Here is a 21322-nt window from a genome sequence, read left to right as displayed (position 1 = left end):
TTATTCTCCTGGATGTTTCTGGTATGGATGAGTTTAGATCTTGCATCAATAAGTTTGTGACAGTGCAAAACATTAGAGTTTTTCCAAAGCCCTCCAGTGCCCCAAGTAAATCATTTTTGTGGACTTGGCAGCAAACGCTGTGTGCCACACCATATTTTATGTTCTCCCTTTTTGAGTTTAATCTTATTCCTGTCTTATCATTTGTTAATGTGACCTTCCATTTTCTGTAGTTAAAGTACAACTCAATCCATGCAAGGGGAAGACTATTAATGCCATACTATTTTAGCTTCCCCTCACAAAATTATTTAATCTAAGCAGTCAAAGGCTTTGGCAAGATGACAGAGGGGATAATTTCCATTAATTAATTCTACTGGAATTGAATTTGTGAGATATTATGTTGGATTCTCAGTATAGAAGCCTTTACAGAAGTCAAACTGTGTTGTTAAAAAGTTATTCTCTGAATGGTGGTTCACCATTCTAAGTGGATTTAGGTTGAAATACTATGCAGAGATGAAGAGGCTTACAAAGGCTGGAGTAGGTTGGTGAGATGCACCAAAGCAGTAGTTGGATGAAGACCACAACAGCAGACTTCAACTCAGTTTATTGATGGAAATCCAGCTCTTGCCAAAATTATCTCTCTCTCTCTCTCTCTCTCTCTCTCTCTCTCTCTCTCTGACACACACACACACACACACACAAACACACTCTCTCTCTCTCTCTCTCTCTCTCTCTCTTCCTTCTAGCTACCACTCCATCTCTCTTACCAGTGTGTTCGCAAGGTGATGGGACATATGATTCATGCCCGGATGATATGGTGGCTCGAGTTTCACAATTTTTGATGAATGCACAGTGTGGCTTTCAACACGGCATTCTGCAGTTGACCATCTCATTTTGCCCACCCATGTCATGAATGGTTTTCTGCAGAAATCCCAGACTGTTGCCGTGTTTTTCGATTTGGAGAAGGCCTATGACACCTGCTAGAGAGCTAGTACCCTCCATACTCTTCACATGTGGGGCTTCCGTGGCCACCTACCCTGTTTCGTCAGACATTTTTAAAAGACCGAGTTTTCGAGGTGCATGAAGGGTCTGCCTTGTTGGACACCTTTATCCAGGAAAATGGTGTGTCTCAGGGTTCCATTTTGAGTGTCATTCTCTTTGCTATCGCCATTAACCCTATAATGGCATGTCTCCCACTGGGCATCTCCGGATCCCTTTTTTTTACGATTTTGCCTTCTATTGCAGTTCTCTATGGACCTGTCTCACTTAGTGGCATCTTCAGCAATGTCTTGATTGTCTTTACTCCTGGAGCATCGACAATGGCTTTCACTTTTCCACTAACAAAACTGTCTGTATGAATCCCACGAACGCTGACTGCAAATTTGTATGTCCGTCTGGTTATTTGACCTGTTGTGCTGCCATTCACAAACAGCATTCCAGGAGGTGTTTTCCTACAGGATAACACTTGCTCACATACTGCTGTTGTAAGCCAACATGCTATAGTGTGTCAGCATATTGCCTTGGCTTGCTCGATAACCAGCTCTACCTCCAATCGTCCAATCGAGCACATATTGGACGTCATCTGATGACAGCTTCAACCCAGCCACAAATATCATTAACTGTCCTTATATTGGCCAACCAAGTGCAACAGGCATGGAACTCCATCCCACAAACTGACACATGACACATGTACAACAGCGTACCAGCATTTACATTTACATTTGCAGTGGCTTATCTCACACTCACATTGATCTCTGATCCAGCAACGTTAATCACTTTACATATGTTGTCTCAACAAATATATTCCTGGTATTTCATTACTCTACATTAATTATTTTTTGGTGTTGCAAATTTTTCCGTCAGTGTACCTGGCCTTTCTTTAACCATCCCTGGTGCAATGCAGAATTCTCTTCCCAGTAGCGAGAAAATGCCATTATTCCAATTTTGAAATCAGATAAATTGCCTCTTCAAATGGACAGCTGTCGTCCAGATTGTTTACTCAGTGTCCTGCAAGTTACTTGAACATATGGTTAGTCGAAGGCTGTATTGTGTCCTTGAATCCCCGGATCTTTTGGCTTCGATCCAGTGTGCTTTTCGCCAAGGGCGCTCTACTGAAGATAATTTAGTCCACTTGAAGTGTGCTATCTGAACAGCTTTTGCTCAGCATCAGTTCGTTGTTGCAGTTTTCATTGATCTGCGTATATATCTTATGATACCATGTGGTGCCATAACGTCCTTGCCACCTTAAAGGAGTGGGGCCTCCATGGCCCACTCCTGATTTTTATCCAGAACTTTCTTCCATGTCTCACTTTTTGGGTACACGTTGGTGCCTCCTGTAGCATCCCCCCCTGCAGGAGAAGGGGCTTGCACAAGATTCTGTTTTGAGTGTCGCTCTCCTTTTTGTGGCTATCAATGATCTGGCGGCAGCTGCATGACATATGGTGTCCCCATCTTTTCTGTTCGTCCGCGATGGCTATTGCTGGAGGCAGAATGCAGGGAGCAATACACCAAGCACAATCCTGGGCTTTCACTCATAGCATCCATTTTTTGGCTGCCATGACTTACTTTATGCATTTCTGTCATTGTGTTTTTTAGGACCGGTCTTTGATGCCTAGTTGACATGGCTTGCCCGTCTTTGTCAACTAAAGCAGACACGTAGGTCGCACCTGAATGCTCTTCTATGCCTCAGCGACACCGACCGCGGTGTGGTCCACTCTAGTTTGATATGGCTGTATGCAGCATTGGTGCAGTCACACCTAGATTACAGGAATCTCTCATATGACTTTTAATCAGCTTCAACATTAAGTCTGGATTGGATACACTATTGTGGGGTAAGACTGGTAACAGGTGCCTTTGGACTAGGCAGCAGTTCCACTATTGTGGGTTCTGCACCATCAAAAATTGATGGCAGCTGCTCGCCCATAGTACCCTAACTGTCATCTCCTCTTTCCAGATACGAGATCTACCTCCGAAAATGGCAACACAGGTCTGGGGTTACGATCACCAAGTCTGAGTCTTGGTCCAGCACACAGTTTTAATCTGCCAGGAAGTTTCATATCAGTGCACACTATGCTGCAGAGTGAAAATCTCATTCTAGAAAACTCTTTAACTGTAATTCTCTTTACATATTGGCTATTTTCTTCACATATGGGGGACATGGTCTCATCTGAAAAGTGAAAGCAAGCCTGTAAATGAAAGGGGGGGGGGGGGGGGGCAGTTCTCAATTCTTGAGCAGTGACCCTCTTTTTTTTTTTTTTTTTTTTTTAAAAAAAAAAAAAGATCCTTTGTAATTTGGGTGAGTTTATGTTCAATCCTTGCACCCAATTTACTCTTTCATCTACCTACTTTTTTTCTCGTCAAGCAGAACGATATTTATGCCCGTTGCTTAATACCTGTTTGTATCACTTACAATGCTGGTATTTATGAATTTTTTAGCAGTTGACTCCGGAAAGACCATTTTTCTTTGTAGTGAGGTCTTGCCAACAGCAAATTTTCTGGATGGAAAGTCACTCAATCTGCTCATATACTTTAAAATTTAAAAGTAAATCTAGCAATGCTAGAATGTATACAAAATACTGATATACCCATTTTCAAGTTGTTGTTTAAAGATTCGCGACTTTTAAAACTTACGTAGATTATCTTTTTCATGATAGAACTTTACATAAGAAGTTATTAAGAACATTGTGAATATCACATGAGGAACAAATGAATGACTAAAGCAGTGTTATCAACCCTCATTCATTGACACATGTAATAAATTCATCGAGGCAGTGAAGTCCAGAGCTGTTGTAAAAATTTCTGAAATTAAAAGTATATATTACCTAATGAATGTATTATTTTGGGCTGAAAGAGCACAATAATTATTATTTTTGGAATGTAATAATTCACTATGGCTTCATTTTAATTCTAATAAGTTTCACACTGTAATGAAACATTGTCTAAATGCCTCTCTCTCTCCCTCTCATTTGTTATAACTTACCGCTGTTATTTTGTATTTGTATTGCAGTCATTACATTAAAATTGGCTATATTGATTCTGCAATTTATACTATTATGTTATTGCTAAGAATTGATTTAAAGAATAAACGTATATATTTATTTGTAAGATTTTGTAAATTTATACCACTGGAACTCTTTCAAAATATTTGATTGCGTAATACTGCCAATAAATACAATGACTTTCTTTCTTCTGTTTATGATTGTAATAGATGTTGGACACTTTGACTCCAAGTATGTTATACAGAAATGCAGTGATTTTTTACAAAAGGCCAAACTATGTGTTCAAAGAATTGTGGAGAGGAGGGTACGTGATGTATTTTAAGTAGGTTATAAAGAGTAACTATAACAACAAAAACAATAAATTATTGATAAAATTATTTAATTGAATAGATAAAAAATCTACTCACCAAGTGGCAGCAGAACATACACATAAAAGACTGTTGTGATTGGCAAGCTTTCGGAGCCAGTGGCTCCTCCAGACAGAAGCATTGAAGGGGAAGGAAGAAGGGTAAAGGAAAAGGCCTGGAGAGTTCCAGGAAAAGGTGTAGATTTTGAGAAAGTCACCCAGAACTGCGGATCAGGCGAAAAATAGAAACGACACATGTCATATACCAGCTATTATGTAAACACTGTTCAGCTTTCTACATCTGCATGACTACCACCAAATTATCAGTTATGATAAATGGGCATAGGCATAGTGTATATACTGGAAACTCACAATATCCTGTTGCAGAGCATGCTTTACAACATGGCATACGTGACCTCGACACTTGTTTCACCACACATGCCACCTGGATTCTTCCACCAGACACCAGTTTCTCAGAACTCCGCAGGTGGGAACTAGCACTACAACGTGTCCTTGGTTCTCACCACCCACCTCGCCTTAATTTACGTTAATTTCTCCTGTCTCAGCCTTTCTTCACTGTAATTACTCTTTGCTTCACTCCGTTTTAGCTTTCTACATCTTTCATTGTCTTTCCCGTCTATTTTCACTGCCCCCTCCCACAGCTGTTGTATACAATACGCTTAGCTTCTCACTCTTATTAACTCATGTACAGTTTTAGTAGTAATCTCTGTCTTGCATATTACCCTGTCTTCCACCTTTAAGCTCTCAGGTTTCCGAATCTTGCCCGATGCAGTCCCCAACAATTAGTCTTTCCTTCTCGTCCTGTACGGTAAGTCACCCATGACCCACGGTTCTGGGTAACTTTCCCAAAATCTACCCCTTTTCTTAGACTTCTCCAGTCCTTTTCCTTCACCCTTCTTGCTTCCCCTGCAACCCTTCAGCCTGAAGAAGGAATCACTGGGTCCAAACGCTTGCCTATCACAACAGTCTTTTATGTGTGTGTTCTGCCACTGCTTGGTGAGTAGATTTTTTATCTATCCAATTAAATAATTTTATAAAGAGTATCTGTGTGTGATGTTTTTATTGGTATACAACTTGTTATAAACAAAACTTATTTTTACCATTTAATATGTTTCCAGATATTTACCAGTGGTAAAGATGAAATTGGGTTGATTGTACTTGGTTCTGACAAGACACAGACTCCACTTGATTACCCAAATGTGAGTGTGGAATTTCCTCTTGCACTGCCTACATGGCAGATGATATCCTTTGTGGAGAAATCTTTACATGAAAGAGAAATAAAAACAGATTGGATAGATGGTGTTGTTGTTGGCATGCAAGTCTTGAAAGATGAGCTAGAGTAAGTATTTAAAGCTGTCTGTTTCATGACATTCCTGGAACATGTTCCAGAATGTGTGTTACACAAATCACAGTGACATAGTTGTGACTTTATAAACATGAATCAATATGTTTTTGTAATGAAAAAGAACCAGAAGGCACAATACCTGCAGAAATAGGAAATTTTTTTGTGTGATTTTACTGTATGAATGTTTTTTACAGTTTTTCAGCTCAATAATTAAGGAGGTATTGATACAAGGCTTTGCCAAAAATCCATCTGTCACCTACAATTCCAGCCCTGTCACTGGCATTCCCTACCCCACAATATGACTGGGCCACCATGAAAGCAGCCACATCATTGTCAAAATCACTGAAACTACTGCATAGCAATTTACTTGAGTATGGCTGCTGTTGTGGTCTTCAGTTTGGTTTAAGCACTGCGTCAATACCTTCTCCTCATAGCACTCGGAGGTCGCGATCTGCGACTGTTTTTACAAATGGCAAGAGAACTTTTCCTCTAGTTGCTTGTTTTTCAGTGAAAGATGCAAATATTTTAGAATGTAGTGCCTTATGTATATCTGTTAGAATAGCCACAAGGTCTGAAAGTTATTTTCAAATGATTGAGCTCTTCTACAGAGTATTGAAATTCACAGATTCTTCCAACCTGGTCCACCAATGTCTTACATACTCCTCTTCCTCCATGGATTGTTTCCAGCATTTGGAGAAGAGACATTAGGCAGCAAAACGTGCCTTATAACCAAAATCTAATGAACATATAATTAAATTAACCAAAGATGTAATGTTGCACTCTCAGGTAAGACTGATCTTGAATGCAAAGCCAAAGTGGAAATTAAATGTACGCTGCAACATTCATCACACTTTTTGTTATTGAAATTATTCACAGTGCCATAGGGAGAACTGAGTTTATGTGTTTTATAGAGTCAGATGCACGTTGTGGCATAGGGTGCTGTCCATTATTCTCCTGACTATGATGTGCAGGAATGGTAGTCTTCCTTCTTCTTTGGTCTCCATAGTGAATTTGATTTTGTGGCGTTTGGAGTTCAGATGTACAAAGAAGTCAAGAAGTTTGTCTCTTCCATGAGGCCAGATGACAAGTGTGTTATCCACATAACAGAAGAAGAAGAAGAAGAAGAAGAAGAAGAAGAAGATGGATTTCCATTTGGATGACATCAGGGCCTCTTCCTCGAAGTACACCGTAAACATATTCACAATCTCTGGTCAGAGTGGGCTGCCTATTGCGACTCCATCTGTTTGCGGGAGGGGGGTGTGCCACGAGTCAGTGAAGTGGGAAAGCTGACCAAGTAATATGCGTGACGTGTCGTACCTCGACCGATATTGAGAACAGAATAAAAAATTCAGAGGCATTACTTTTCAGCACTCCCATGCATATTCTGTATGCAGGAAAAGCTTATGGAGCAGGTTTCTCATTCAGAAATTTTATTCCGGTGTTGGTTGTTTACACGAAGACCGTGTTAAGCATAATGGAAGAAGGAGAAATGTTTATCAGCATTCCAGATTTGGCAGTGGCAGGCTCATGGTCTGCTGAGACTCTGGTTTATTGTTTCACTATATTGCTGCTTGCATTGCTCAGAATCTCATTTTGTGCGAACATAGAATTGGTAGGTTCAGGAGGGCCATGCTAAACGCCTTGCAGGGCCTCAGTAGTGCCACCCAACTAGCAACTGAGAGGGCAGACAAGTGTTCGCTCATGCGTACGTGATCCTGCAGTGAAGTTGTGTACATTTAGTCAGGAAGTGGGCTTGTATACAGTGAGACAAGTATCCACACAGACAATGTGATGGCATCTGGAGCAGCACAGACTGTCAAGCCCTTAATGCCAGACACAAGAATGGCACTGTGTCATCGTATCAGGTGAGTCTCGGTTCTGAAACATCGTCACAATTGATGTACTTGTGTGTGGAGGCTCTGATGCCAACAGACCTGGCCAGATTGTACCTGTCATTCCCATGCGGGTCCAGCATGTGATGTGATGGTATGGGGTGCAACTGGATACATGTGACAACCTCTGGTTCACATAGCCAGTAATTTGGACAGCAGCCATTGCATTTTTGTTTTGTTAAGGCCTATCGCTGTGCCCTATTTTCAAGGGCTCCATGATGTTATCTTTTAACAAGATAATGCAAGACTACACATCACCTGAGCTGTACTGAGCTACCTCGATACAGAGAGTGTTCCACTGTTGCCATATCCAGCATTTTCTTCAAATCTGTCACCTGTGGAGAACGTCTGTTCACAGTATGCCAAGAGATGGGTATGCCACCAGTCGCCAGCCACCAGTCGCCAACCACTACAGTTGATGAACTCTGACATATGACATACAGTTGAGTAGCATGAATTAATGTACCCATGGCTGTAATCCAACCTCGATTTGATATCCAGTGTGATGAGAGCTGTTCTGCTGTTCCAGTTTCAATACTGAAATTCATATATTATTTTTATTCTATCCTTACCAGATTGGACTGTGGTGTCATACAGCATAAAATATCTTACAACGTGTTGAATCAGTGATGAGAAGTGTAGAACAGCCAGCAGGGGAAAGATGTTGGCAATGAGACAGCTTTTATGTAGAACAGCAGTACAGTGTTTTACAGTGCATAATGCTTCCGCAGATTGAGAACAAAATGTGCGGTTTGCTGTCATCCATTTTCACAAACATAGCCTTGAAAAATAATGTTGACATTACTGTGCATTTCACTCTGAGGCATATTGCACTCTGAGAATGTTCATTGAATTCAGTTACTTTGTATTATGTTTCAGTAACAGTGACATAATAGCAAATTGGACTGTATGAGTTTTTATGGATTTTTTTTCCAGACACACACTACCATTTCTTCAGATTTATTTAATTTGGGTATAAATCCTTTCCAGCATATATGCTGTACACAAAATGTTGAACATAAAATATAGCTATCTGCTGATTTAACATCTTGCTGAGTATACCAGTAAATGTTTTGTTGTAACAAATAGTTCAATGTATTTTACACACTTATAAACTTATTTATACAGTTATAGTAATTTATACCATTACATTAATGTTGTACCTTAATGTTCTGGAAGATGATATTATAAGGAACCTCATACTTTTCCTGGATGATAGAGTTATCTATAATGAATTATTGCCTGAAAAAGATCTGCACAAATTTGAGTCAGATCATAACATTTCAAATTGGTCCAAAGATAGGCAACTGAGTTTAAGTTTTCAGAAATGTAAATTGGAGCACATCACAAAACAAATAAAAGACAGTATTGTATGACTACATTATCAAATAATCACAGTTTTAATTGGTCAACTCATACAAATATCTGGATGAAATGAAATGGTGACATAGACTCACTTGTAGGCAAAGCAGAATGCAGACTTCAATTCGTTGGTAAGATACTGGAAAATGCAATCAGTCTATAGAGGACATTGCTTACAAAATACTTGTGTGGCCCATTCTAGAATATTGCTTAAGTATGACCCGTAACAAATAAGGCTAATGGCAGACATTGAATGTATACAAAATAGTGTAGCATGATTGATCATAAATTTATTTGATGCATGGGAGAGCATCAAGAAGCTACTAAAAATTGTAAATGCCAGACAAGTGTAGATAGACGCCAAATATATGACAAAACCCAACTTATGAAATTTCAGGAACCTGTATTAAGCGAGGTATTTAGGGATTATACAATAACCACATATGTATCACTCCTATAGGGACCATGAAGGCAAGATTAATTACAGCATGCACAGAACCATTTAAAGAATCATTCTTCCCACACTCCACATGAGCATTGAATGGGGAAAAACCATAATGTGTGGTACAACAATGTACTTTGTCGGACAAACCCACAGTGGTTTATACAGTGTGCATGGAGACATGGAATCAGTTGACAGTAGCTGGGTAATGGTTCATATTGATTCCCATTTCCCTGTTGCAGTAGGTGATCTTATGCCTCTAATTATTTTTTCATTGCTATCTTAATTTGCATTCTTCAATTCAGTTTATTAACCCTTCTTATCTCTTTGTATTAGGGCAAATGTACAGTTAACTTTTAAGGAATTTGTATTTTCAATTTATCAACTGGAGTTTTGTTTGATGTTGTTGTTGTGGTCTTCAGTCCTGAGACTGGTTTGATGCAGCTCTCCATGCTACTCTATCCTGTGCAAGCTTCTTCATCTCCCAGTACCTACTGCAACCTACATCCTTCTGAATCTGCTTAGTGTATTCATCTCTTGGTCTCCCTCTACGATTTTTACCCTCCACGCTGCCCTCCAATGCTAAATTTGTGATCCCTTGATGCCTCAAAACATGTCCTACCAACTGATCCCTTCTTCTAGTCAAGTTGTGCCACAAACTTCTCTTCTCCCCAATCCTATTCAATACCTCCTCATTAGTTACGTGATCTACCCACCTTATTCTCAGCATTCTTCTGTAGCACCACATTTTGAAAGCTTCTATTCTCTTCTTGTCCAAACTGGTTATCGTCCATGTTTCACTTCCATACATGGCTACACTCCATACAAATACTTTCAGAAACGACTTCCTGACACTTAAATCTATACTCGATGTTAACAAATTTCTCTTCTTCAGAAACGATTTCCTTGCCATTGCCAGTCTACATTTTATATCCTCTCTACTTCGGCCATCATCAGTTATTTTACTCCCTAAATAGCAAAACTCCTTTACTACTTTAAGTGTCTCATTTCCTAATCTAATCCCCTCAGCATCATCCGATTTAATTTGACTACATTCCATTATCCTCGTTTTGCTTTTGTTGATGTTCATCTTATATCCTCTTTTCAAGACACTGTCCATTCCGTTCAACTGCTCTTCCAAGTCCTTTGCTGTCTCTGACAGAATTACAATGTCATCGGCGAACCTCAAAGTTTTTATTTCTTCTCCATGGATTTTAATACCTACTCCGAATTTTTCTTTTGTTTCCTTTACTGCTTGCTCAATATACAGATTGAATAACATCGGGGAGAGGCTACAACCCTGTCTCACTCCTTTCCCAACCACTGCTTCCCTTTCATGCCCCTCGACTCTTATAACTGCCATCTGGTTTCTGTACAAATTGTAAATAGCCTTTCGCTCCCTGTATTTTACCCCTGCCACCTTCAGAATTTGAAAGAGAGTATTCCAGTTAACGTTGTCAAAAGCTTTCTCTAAGTCTACAAATGCTAGAAATGTAGGTTTGCCTTTTCTTAATCTTTCTTCTAAGATAAGTCGTAAGGTTAGTATTGCCTCACGTGTTCCAACATTTCTACGGAATCCAAACTGATCTTCCCCGAGGTCCGCTTCTACCAGTTTTTCCATTCGTCTGTAAAGAATTCGCGTTAGTATTTTGCAGCTGTGACTTATTAAACTGATTGTTCGGTAATTTTCACATCTGTCAACACCTGCTTTCTTTGGGATTGGAATTATTATATTCTTCTTGAAGTCTGTGGGTATTTCGCCTGTATCATACAACTTGCTCACCAGATGGTAGAGTTTTGTCATGACTGGCTCTCCCAAGGCCATCAGTAGTTCTAAAGGAATGTTGTCTACTCCCGGGGCCTTGTTTCGACTCAGGTCTTTCAGTGCTCTGTCAAACTCTTCACGTAGTGTCTTATCTCCCATTTCGTCTTCATCTACATCCTCTTCCATTTCCATAATATTGTCCTCAAGTACATCGCCCTTGTATAAACTCTCTGTATACTCCTTCCACCTTTCTGCCTTCCCTTCTTTGTTTAGAACTGGGTTGCCATCTGAGCTCTTGATATTCATACAAGTGGTTCTCTTCTCTCCAAAGGTCTCTTTAATTTTCCTGTAGGCAGTATCTATCTTACCCCTAGTGAGACATGCCTCTACATGCTTACATTTGTCCTCTAGCCATCCCTGCTTAGCCAGTTTGCACTTCCTGTCGATCTCATTTTTGAGACGTTTGTATTCCTTTTTGCCTGCTTCATTTACTGCATTTTTATATTTTCTCCTTTCATCAATTAAATTCAATATTTCTTCTGTTACCCAAGGATTTCTATTAGCCCTCGTCTTTTTACCTACTTGATCCTCTGCTGCCTTCACTACTTCATCCCTCAGAGCTACCCATTCTTCTTCTACTGTATTTCTTTCCCCCATTCCTGTCAATTGTTCCCTTATGCTCTCCCTGAAACTCTCTACAACCTCTGGTTCTTTCAGTTTAACCAGGTCCCATCTCCTTAAATTCCCGCCTTTTTGCAGTTTCTTCAGTTTCAATCTGCAGTTCATAACCAATAGATTGTGGTCAGAATCCACATCTGCCCCTGGAAATGTCTTACAATTTAAAACCTGGTTCCTAAATCTCTGTCTTACCATTATGTAATCTATCTGATACCTTTTAGTATCTCCAGGTTTCTTCCAGGTATACAACCTTCTTTCATGATTCTTGAACCAAGTGTTAGCTATGATTAAGTTATGCTCTGTGCAAAATTCTACAAGGCGGCTTCCTCTTTCATTTCTTCCCCCCAATCCATATTCACCTACTATGTTTCCTTCTCTCCCTTTTCCTACTGACGAATTCCAGTCACCCATGACTATTAAATTTTGGTCTCCCTTCACTACCTGAATAATTTCTTTTATCTCGTCATACATTTCATCAATTTCTTCATCATCTGCAGAGCTAGTTGGCATATAAACTTGTACTACTGTAGTAGGCATGGGCTTTGTGTCTATCTTGGCCACAATAATGCGTTCACTATGCTGTTTGTAGTAGCTAACCCGCACTCCTATTTTTTTTATTCATTATTAAACCTACTCCTGCATTACCCCTATTTGATTTTGTATTTATAACCCTGTAATCACCTGACCAAAAGTCTTGTTCCTCCTGCCACCAAACTTCACTAATTCCAACTATATCTAACTTTAACCTATCCATTTCCCTTTTTAAATTTTCTAACCTACTTGTCCGATTAAGGGATCTGACATTCCATGCTCCGATCCGTAGAATGCCAGTTTTCTTTCTCCTGATAACGACGTCCTCTTGAGTAGTCCCCGCCACTAGATCCGAATGGGGGACTATTTTACCTCCGGAATATTTTACCCAAGAGGACGCCATCATCATCTAATCATACAGTAAAGCTGCATGTCCTCGGGAAAACTTACGGCTGTAGTTTCCCCTTGCTTTCAGCCGTTCGCAGTACCAGCACAGCAAGGCCGTTTTGGTTAATGTTACAAGGCCAGATCAATCAATCATCCAGACTGTTGCCCCTGCAACTACTGAAAAGGCTGCTGCCCCTCTTCAGGAACCACATGTTTGTCTGGCCTCTCAACAGATACCCCTCCGTTGTGGTTGCACCTACGGTACGGCCATCTGTATCACTGAGGCACGCAAGCCTCCCCACCAACGGCATGGTCCATGGTTCATGTTTGATATGCAGCAGCAATGTTACAAATTATTTGTTTCAGTTTGTTTAGAATAATTTGCTGTTTCACAGGTGCCTTGAAGAAAATAAAAGATCTCGAAAGTGTCTTAATGACAACCGATGGCCTCATATTGACAAGACAGCTGGTTGCCTTGCAGAGGGCGGGGCTTGATGGTCTGAACATCAGCTTAGACACCCTGCAGTCCCAACGCTACAACCAGATCACGAGGAGGAAAGGCTGGGAGCGTGTCATGGCTGTCATAGATCTAGCCTTGCAACTTGAATACGACCCTGTGAAGGTATTACTAGTGCAGCTGTCATCACATGCAGACTTTCATAAGCAAAAGATATAAATCTGTTGTTAAGAATATCAATACAAGAATCACCATTTTAAAGCAGTACGCCCTCACCCTCGCCCCCATCCCCGCTCCCACCCTCACCCCTGTCTCCACACTGCAGCTGTAAGTGAAGGAAGGTATATTAAGACAGAAGAAGTAAATTTTAGCTGATGATGCTAACAGTTTCGTAGTTTATACAACATAAAAAAGTATGCCTTGCAAGTTTACCAATTAAATATCTTATATTTTCCTCCAAAGAGAGTCTTATGAGACTCAAGATCTTTACAGTTTCTCTTTTTTTCTTTTGTGTCTTTAGTTTAAAATAAGTTTCCTCTATTGTAGTGTTGTTTTGAAAAAAATACTCAATTGTTTGGAAAAATTATTCTTAATTCTGTAGTCACACTTTTGTTGTGTCTAAGTACTACTGGTTTCAGTAGCGAGTACCAGCATCAGTTCATCTTATTATCAAAAATTTCTTTGCAAAATAAAAGCTGACCACTGTGGCCGAGCGGTTCTAGGCACTTCAGTCCGGAACCGTGCTGCAGCTATGGTCGCAGGTTCGAATCCTGCCTCAGGCAGGGATGTCCTTAGGTTAGTTAGGTTTAAGTAGTTCTAAGTCTGGGGGACTGATGACCTCAGATGTTAAGTCCCATAGTGCTTAGAGCCATTTGAACCATTTTGCAAAATAAAAAGCTTCTGTACAACTGCAAACTAGACATACCATTTTCAGTGTGCAGTTCACATCTATTGAAAGCACAACAGTGACCTTTACTTTTAGTAGATAAGACACCTACTGGGGTAAGTGACTTGATGAATGCACACAAGAAGTTGTCATTTATTCCATATGTAGCTGCCGTGCAGAATCATATTTTGTATTAGTTTGTCCTTACTCTTCCAAAAGGTTAAACCTTGTCTCTGCAGCCACAGCTTCCTCTCTTCAGCAGTTGTCTTCATCTCCATGTGTGAAGAAAATCCCATTCATTGATCATATTGTTTAAGTAGGATGTTCTCAGTCATCCCCTTGTTTTCTTACCTATGATCTTGCCTTCAGAAATGTTTTTTAAAAGATTATCATCTCCAGTTAAGTGTCCGTGTATTTTGCTTTGCTCTGGCCTATAACTTTCAGTGGTTCTTCCTTCTCTCCTATTTCCTTTAATTTTTCTGTCAATGCAGCTAGTTCTTGTACTTCTCCTCCAGAACCACATTTCAGCAGGTTTGAGGTGAGCTTCCTTTGGCTTTTCTAATGTACAGATTCTGCATCTTTGTGTCAGAACACTCCACACAAAGGTCTTTACAAATATTTTCTTAATGTGGGAGCTGATATGTTTATTCAGTTGCAGCTTCTTCTTATTTTGGAAGGAACTCTTCACCTGTGCTATTCTTTTCTTGAATACCTTGAAATATCGATTGTTTTCTTGCAAAATGTTACTGAGATAGTGAATTTCAGTTCCTTTCTTGAGTTGCTCATTGCCTGTTCTTGTGTCAGTCCTACCTCCACCTCCTTTCTTGTCTGTAGCCATAACTTTTGTCTTCTTTGTATTCATTTTTAGCTTTAGTTTTACCATTTCTTGATTTAAGGCCTGAAACATTTTATTTAGTTCCTACTCTGATTTACTATTGCGATGTCGTCAATCTGCAGTGTATATGCATGCAATTAAGTCTCCATATTGACATCATGCTCCAAAAACCACCTAACTGTGTGTGGCAGGGAGTACGTCTCATGCCACCAACTGATCCCCTCTGCCTTGTTCCACTTGTGAACAGTGCTTGGGAAGAATGACTGTCAGTACGCTTCTGTATTATCTCTAACTTCTCAAATTTTCTTCTCGTGATCATTTCGTGAATTGTATATGAGAGAAGCTATTATGTTGTCAGACTCTTCTCAGAAACTACTCTCTCGAAACGTGGGTAGTAAATCTTTCCGTGATGCACGACTGCTCTCTTATGGCATCTACCACTGGAGTTGCTGAGCATCTCTGTAATGATCTCACAGTGACTAAATGATCCTGTGACAAAACACTCCGCACTTCATTGGATCTTCTTTCTCTCTTCTGTCAGTCGTACTGGGTAAGGACACAGGGGTAATTTACATTCACTTAAGATTCTTCCTGTGGATGTTAGTCTGGCATCTGCTTTTCTATTGCTGTTTTATGTGGTCATTCCACTTTAAGGTTGCTCTGGATAGTTACTTCTAGATATTTTATGGTAGATTCTGTTTCCAGCAATTTGTCATTAATAGTGTAGTTGTACAGTATTGGATTTCTTTTCCTGTGTGTGTGTGTGTGTGTGTGTGTGTGTGTGTGTGTGTGTGTGTGTGTGTGTGTGTGAGTGATATGTTACATTTATTTATGTGCAGGGTCAACTGCCAGAGCCTGCATCATTCACCAATCCTCTGCAGGTCATTGTGCAAATTGATACTGTCTTCTGTTGTTGATACTTTCTTATGGACAAGTGTAATACCTGTGAACAATATTAAGGAGCCTCTGACACTTTCTACTGGATCATTTATATACATTGTAAATGTAATGGTCCTATCACATTTCCTTGGAGTATTCCAGAAATTACCTTTTGATTCTTGTCATCTTTTCTTTGTTGTTGTTATTACTTCCTTGATGAACATATTAAGGAAGTAAGGTGATAGAAGGCACCCGTCTCTCACTGCCCTTCTGGTTTTCCTTCTTTCATATCTGGTTCAGTACTCTGACTTTTGTATATACTCAAAATTAATCATCTGTCCTTCCACTTTGGACATTGCTTTAAGGAATGATGATATAATGGTAATCTGTTTATTAAACAATATTTTAATGATACACTATGCTTTCTGATCATATAGTGGCTTGATGATGGAATTTGATACTGAAATTAGTAATCATTAGACAAAATAAAAGTGAAGCTATAATAAAAGAAAGTAATATTTTGGATCATGTCAGTTGTTCCAGACAACAGCACGTCAGGAATAGGTTCAAATGGCTCTGAGCACTATGCAACGTAACTTCTGAGGTCATCAGTCGCCTAGAACTTAGAACTAATTAAACCTAACTAACCTAAGGACATCACACACATCCATGCCCGAGGCAGGATTCGAACCTGCGAACGTAGCGGTCACTCGGTTCCAGACTGTAGCGCCTAGAACCGCACGGCCACTCCGGCTGTCCAGGAATAGGTACTAAATTATTTGTCCACTGATGACCTCACAGCTTAGAACACTAAAACACAAATGTTAATTGTTTGTTATGTGCCCTGGTAGAGTGTACAACTGTTTACAGTTCGCGATTGGTTGTTGGAGATTGGGCGTTACTCACATAGTGTATTTGGTGCACAGTGCAGAAAAAGGCAGTGTCCAGAAAAGTAAACAAGTGTAAAGGCAAAAGTTTCATGACAGGATGTTGTGTCACCATACTTGGAAGACAATTATAGCCAAAGACAGAAATTTAAAAGAAACTGGCTCATTTGAGCTGCGGAGACCTAGTCGAGGATTCTCAGTAGATAATTGTTAGCACAGTAGAATTTATAAAGAGACAATGTCAGTTCGTGTCAGGGAAGGTTGATTGGTAAGTATCTATCAGCTTTCTCATAAAACTCACAATTTGAAGAATACACATCAAGGAAAAGGTAGAAGTCCAACAGTGTCAAATCTAGACAATAATATCGATCATCCAACAGTTTTGCAAAATCCCCATTTGTACTTACTTTACTTACTTACTTACTAACTTACTCAGATTTGCTGTGTACCATACAAGGAACTGGTTTCCACTAGTTCACTCAATCAGCTGCCAAGTTCTCACCTTCCTCCAAGTTTGTGTCCATGCATTGAAGATTCATTGCAAAAGTTCCAGGTGTTAAAAGGTCTTCCTGTACATCTTTATCTGTCCATTGATTTCCACAACAGTGTTTATTTTGGGATTCTTCCACCTTACATGCGTAGAAAATAACCTGCAATCTTCAGTCTTCTTTCAACAATAATTTTGTGCAGGCTGTGTAGAGCTCGTATTCTCAGCACTTCATTGTTTGTAACTTGGTTGGGTTAACATCTTCAGAATTCATCTCTAGCATTGTTGGTGAAAAATATGGAGACTGTGTGCTGATTTTACTGACATTTTCCAAGTCTCACACATATAAACGATAAAGGAGTACAGTCAAAGCTTTGTTGACATATTACAGACCTAAGTGCCATATGGACTGATTTTCCAGTTCTGCTGGTGATTTCTGCATCTGTGACCACATTATTACATATAAAGCTACCGAGATATGGCAATCTGTCAACATCTTGTAGTATCTTCTATTGCACTGTAATTGGGGAAGAGACGAGTAATTTCCACTTACTTTGCACATTCTGTTTGCCTTATCTCTATTAATTTTTAGCCCTACACAATAGGACATTTAATGAGAAAGCAGATAAAAATTAACTTGATGCCTTCCAAGGAGACGGTCTCTACTAAGTCTCTACTCCTTCAAGTCTGACTATGTAAGTGTAGACCAGAGATGGTTTGAATTCAGAGAAATAGTATCGACATCAATTAAGAGATATATACCAAATAAATTGAAAGGATACCAAATAAATTAAAAGGGTGGTGCACAAATATGTCAAAACTCAGCTGCAGAAGCAATGAAAAAAAGCATGTCAAAATTTAAAAGAATGCAAAATCTCCAAGATTAGCGATGTTTTACTGAAGCTCGAAACTTAGGGTGGGTTTCAGTGCAAGATGTGTTTAATAGTTCCCATAGTGAAACTTCGTTTTGAAATCTGGAAGAAAATCCAAAGAGGTTCTGGTTGCATGTATAGTACACCAATGGCAAGACACAACCAATACCTTCACTGTGCAATAGCTGTGGTAATGTTACTGATGACAGTGCTACTAAAGCAGGGTTACTAAACACGGATTTCTGAAATTTCTTCACCAAAGACAACAAAGTAAATATTACAGTATTCAAATCAAGAACAACTGCAACTGTGAGTAACTTAGTAGTAGCTCTCCTCAGTGTCATAAACCATTTATGTTTCTTTCAGAGAATGTTGATACAATAGCTCCATTAGAAATCATATATAGCCGCTCATTTGATAAAGATCCATACCTAGAGACTGAAAAGTTGCTCAGGTCACACCAATGCTCAAGAAAGAAAAGAGGAGTAATCTACTAAATAACAGACTCATATCACTAATGTTGATTTGCATTAGGATTTTGGAACATATATTGTGTTTGAATATTATGAATTATCTCAAAGATAATTGATAAATAGGCAAGATAGATTCAGAAATATTGACCTTTTAAAACACAGCTAGCTCTTTAGTCACACAAAGTAATAAGTGCTGTCGACTGGGGATCTCAAATTGATTCCATATTTGTAGATTTCCAGAAGACTTTTTGAAACAGTTCCTCACAAGCATTTTCTAATCATATTGTGTGCCTATGGAGTATTGTCTGAGTTGTACAACTGGATGTGTGGTTTCCTGTCAGAAAGGTCACAGTTCATAGTAATTGATGGAAAATCATCAAGTAAAACAGAAGTGATATCTGACATTCCTCAAGGAAGTGTTATAGACCACCTGCTGTTGCCGATCTACATTGACAATTTAAGAGAGAATCTGAGCAGTCCTCTTAGATGATGCTATCATTTACAGTCTTGCAAATCATTTACTGTCTTGTAAAGTGATCAGATGATCAAAATGAACTGCAAAATGATTTAGGCTACCTATCCATATGATGTAAAAAGTGGTAACTGACCTTAAATAATAAAAATTGTTATGTCATCTGCATGAGTAGTAAAAGGCATCTACTAAATTTTGTTTACATGATAATTCACACAGATCTAAAGGCTGTGAAGTCTACTGAATACTTAGGAATTACATTTGCAAATAACTTAAATTGGAATGCTCACATAGATAATGCGGTGGGAAAGCAAACAAAAGACTGTGATTTAATAGTAAAACATTTAGAAGATTAGGATTACTAAAGAGACTATCTACAACTATACTTGTCTGTCCTCTTTTGGAGTATTCTGCATGGTGTGGGATCCTTACCAGATAGGGCTGACAGAGGACATCATTTAAAAGTTCAAAGAAAGGCAGCTCATTTTGTATTATTGGGAAACAGGAAAGTGCATGCCACAGATATCACATGTGAAATGGGGTGGCAGTCATTAAAGCAAAAGCATTTTGCTGGAGCAGGTTCTTAAAATTTCAATCATCAACTTTCTCCACCGAATGTGAAAATATTTTGTTAGAGCCCTCTTACATAGGGAGAAATGATCATTGTAATAAAATAAGAGAAATGAGAGCTTGTACGGAAATATTGAAGTGTTTGTTTTTCCTCAAATGCTGTAGGGGATTGTAATGGTAGATAAATAGGTTGAGGGTGGTTCTCTGAACCCTCTGCCAGCATTTAATTGTGAATTACAGACTAGTCATGCAGATATAGATAATGTAGATAGGCTTTCAATATTGTGCACCGATTCTCTAATTTTATACATTGCTCAAATACTTTCGTGGCGCTTTGGAGTGACCCCTTTAAAATAATAATTTACCAGTCTTCTTAATATGTATTTTGGTAACGAGGTTGATAAGAAGTTACAACAATATTCTCTTATTGCTCCACAGTTTTGGGTTTTATTAATGAACAAAATCACCACAGTGTTCCATAACAATTACGGGCTGAAGTTTCCTGCTGATGGAACCAATATGATTTTCTGTGTTTCTGAGCATACAGGTTGTGTACGCTGATTGGAGTCTGGTGTATGCTGAATCAAATGTTTTTATTGTTGTGATCTTCCATCTGAAGATTGGTTTCATGGAGTTGCCCATGCTAGCCTATCCTGTGTGACCCTCTTCACCTCTGAATAACTACTGCAGCGTACAATAACTTGAACTTGCTTACTGCAGTCAGTTTTTGGTCTCCTACAGTTGTTACCCCCATTATATTCACAGATGACCACATATTGTGGAAATTGCATATTGTAATGTAGGATGCAATAATAACGTACGGAAAGTTTCTGTTGAAAATTACGAATTATTTAGGAATAAAGCAGATGGCTCACCAAAAGGCAGAAGCACTGTCTCATCGATAGGCACACGAACAAAAGGTATGTAGAATGAGATTTTCACTGTGCAGTGGAGTGTGCACTGATATGAAACTTCCTGGCAGATTAAAAGTGTGTGCAGGACTAAGAGTCAAACTTGGGACCTTTGCCTTTTGTGGGCAAGTGCTCTACCATCTGAGCTATCCATGCACGACTCACGACCCGTCCTCACAGCTTTACTTCCACCAGTACCTCGTCTTCTACCTTCCAAACTAAAAGGTACGTTGCTTGGCGAGCTTCCAGAATGCACTTTCTTTTTCTAGATGTAGGGAAAACATGCGCGCACGCACACACACACACAAACACACACACACACACTCACATGCGCATGCATGTCTCCTTATGTTGTGGTCGCTCAACTGCCAGCTCTTTACTGGCCCATGGTGAGTGTTCTGGAGTGAGGTGGGGCTTTAGAGTGGGGTAGGATGGGGTGGGTTGAGGCAATCTGAGGGATGGAGAGAGATGGGAGGGGTTTGGAGGGAAGCATTTAGTGGCTTGTGGGAGAGTGGGGAGCCATCTGTGGCCTAGCTAGGGGTGCAGGTAGAGGGGTCAGGCGACAGACAGCTGGGCACTCATAGACTAGGGTGTGACGTGAGATAACAGCACACAACTAGCTGATTGGGGGGGGGGAGAGGGGGGGGTGGGGCGTGTGTGTGTGGGGGGGGGGGGGGGCAGGGGGGCTGGTAGTTAACTTGGATTTAGGCCAGGAAGCAAAGGATGTGCTGTAAGTATGGCTACGAAAGTTGAGTATTCTTAAATAAGATCAGCTGGTGGCAATGTATTGGAAAGTAACTGGCACACAAAGTGCAATTGTGGCTCCTTT

The 21322-nt window shown here is 39.7% G+C and overlaps 1 protein-coding gene across 1 annotated transcript in view; it reads left to right on the top strand.

Annotated features, from left to right (window-relative positions):
- The window catches only part of LOC124776191 (molybdenum cofactor biosynthesis protein 1-like), a 92127-nt gene that overhangs the window by 18651 nt on the left and 52154 nt on the right, over nucleotides 1-21322 (top strand). Inside the window, exons 2-4 of the mRNA XM_047251020.1 lie at nucleotides 5481-5701; nucleotides 8479-8506; nucleotides 13171-13386. Coding sequence (XP_047106976.1) covers nucleotides 5481-5701; nucleotides 8479-8506; nucleotides 13171-13386 — 465 coding nt within the window. The remainder of the gene's footprint in view (nucleotides 1-5480; nucleotides 5702-8478; nucleotides 8507-13170; nucleotides 13387-21322) is intronic.

Source organism: Schistocerca piceifrons, chromosome 2, assembly GCF_021461385.2.
Source record: "Schistocerca piceifrons isolate TAMUIC-IGC-003096 chromosome 2, iqSchPice1.1, whole genome shotgun sequence".
NCBI lineage: Eukaryota > Metazoa > Arthropoda > Insecta > Orthoptera > Acrididae > Schistocerca > Schistocerca piceifrons.
This window is presented reverse-complemented; position numbering and strand designations above follow the sequence as displayed.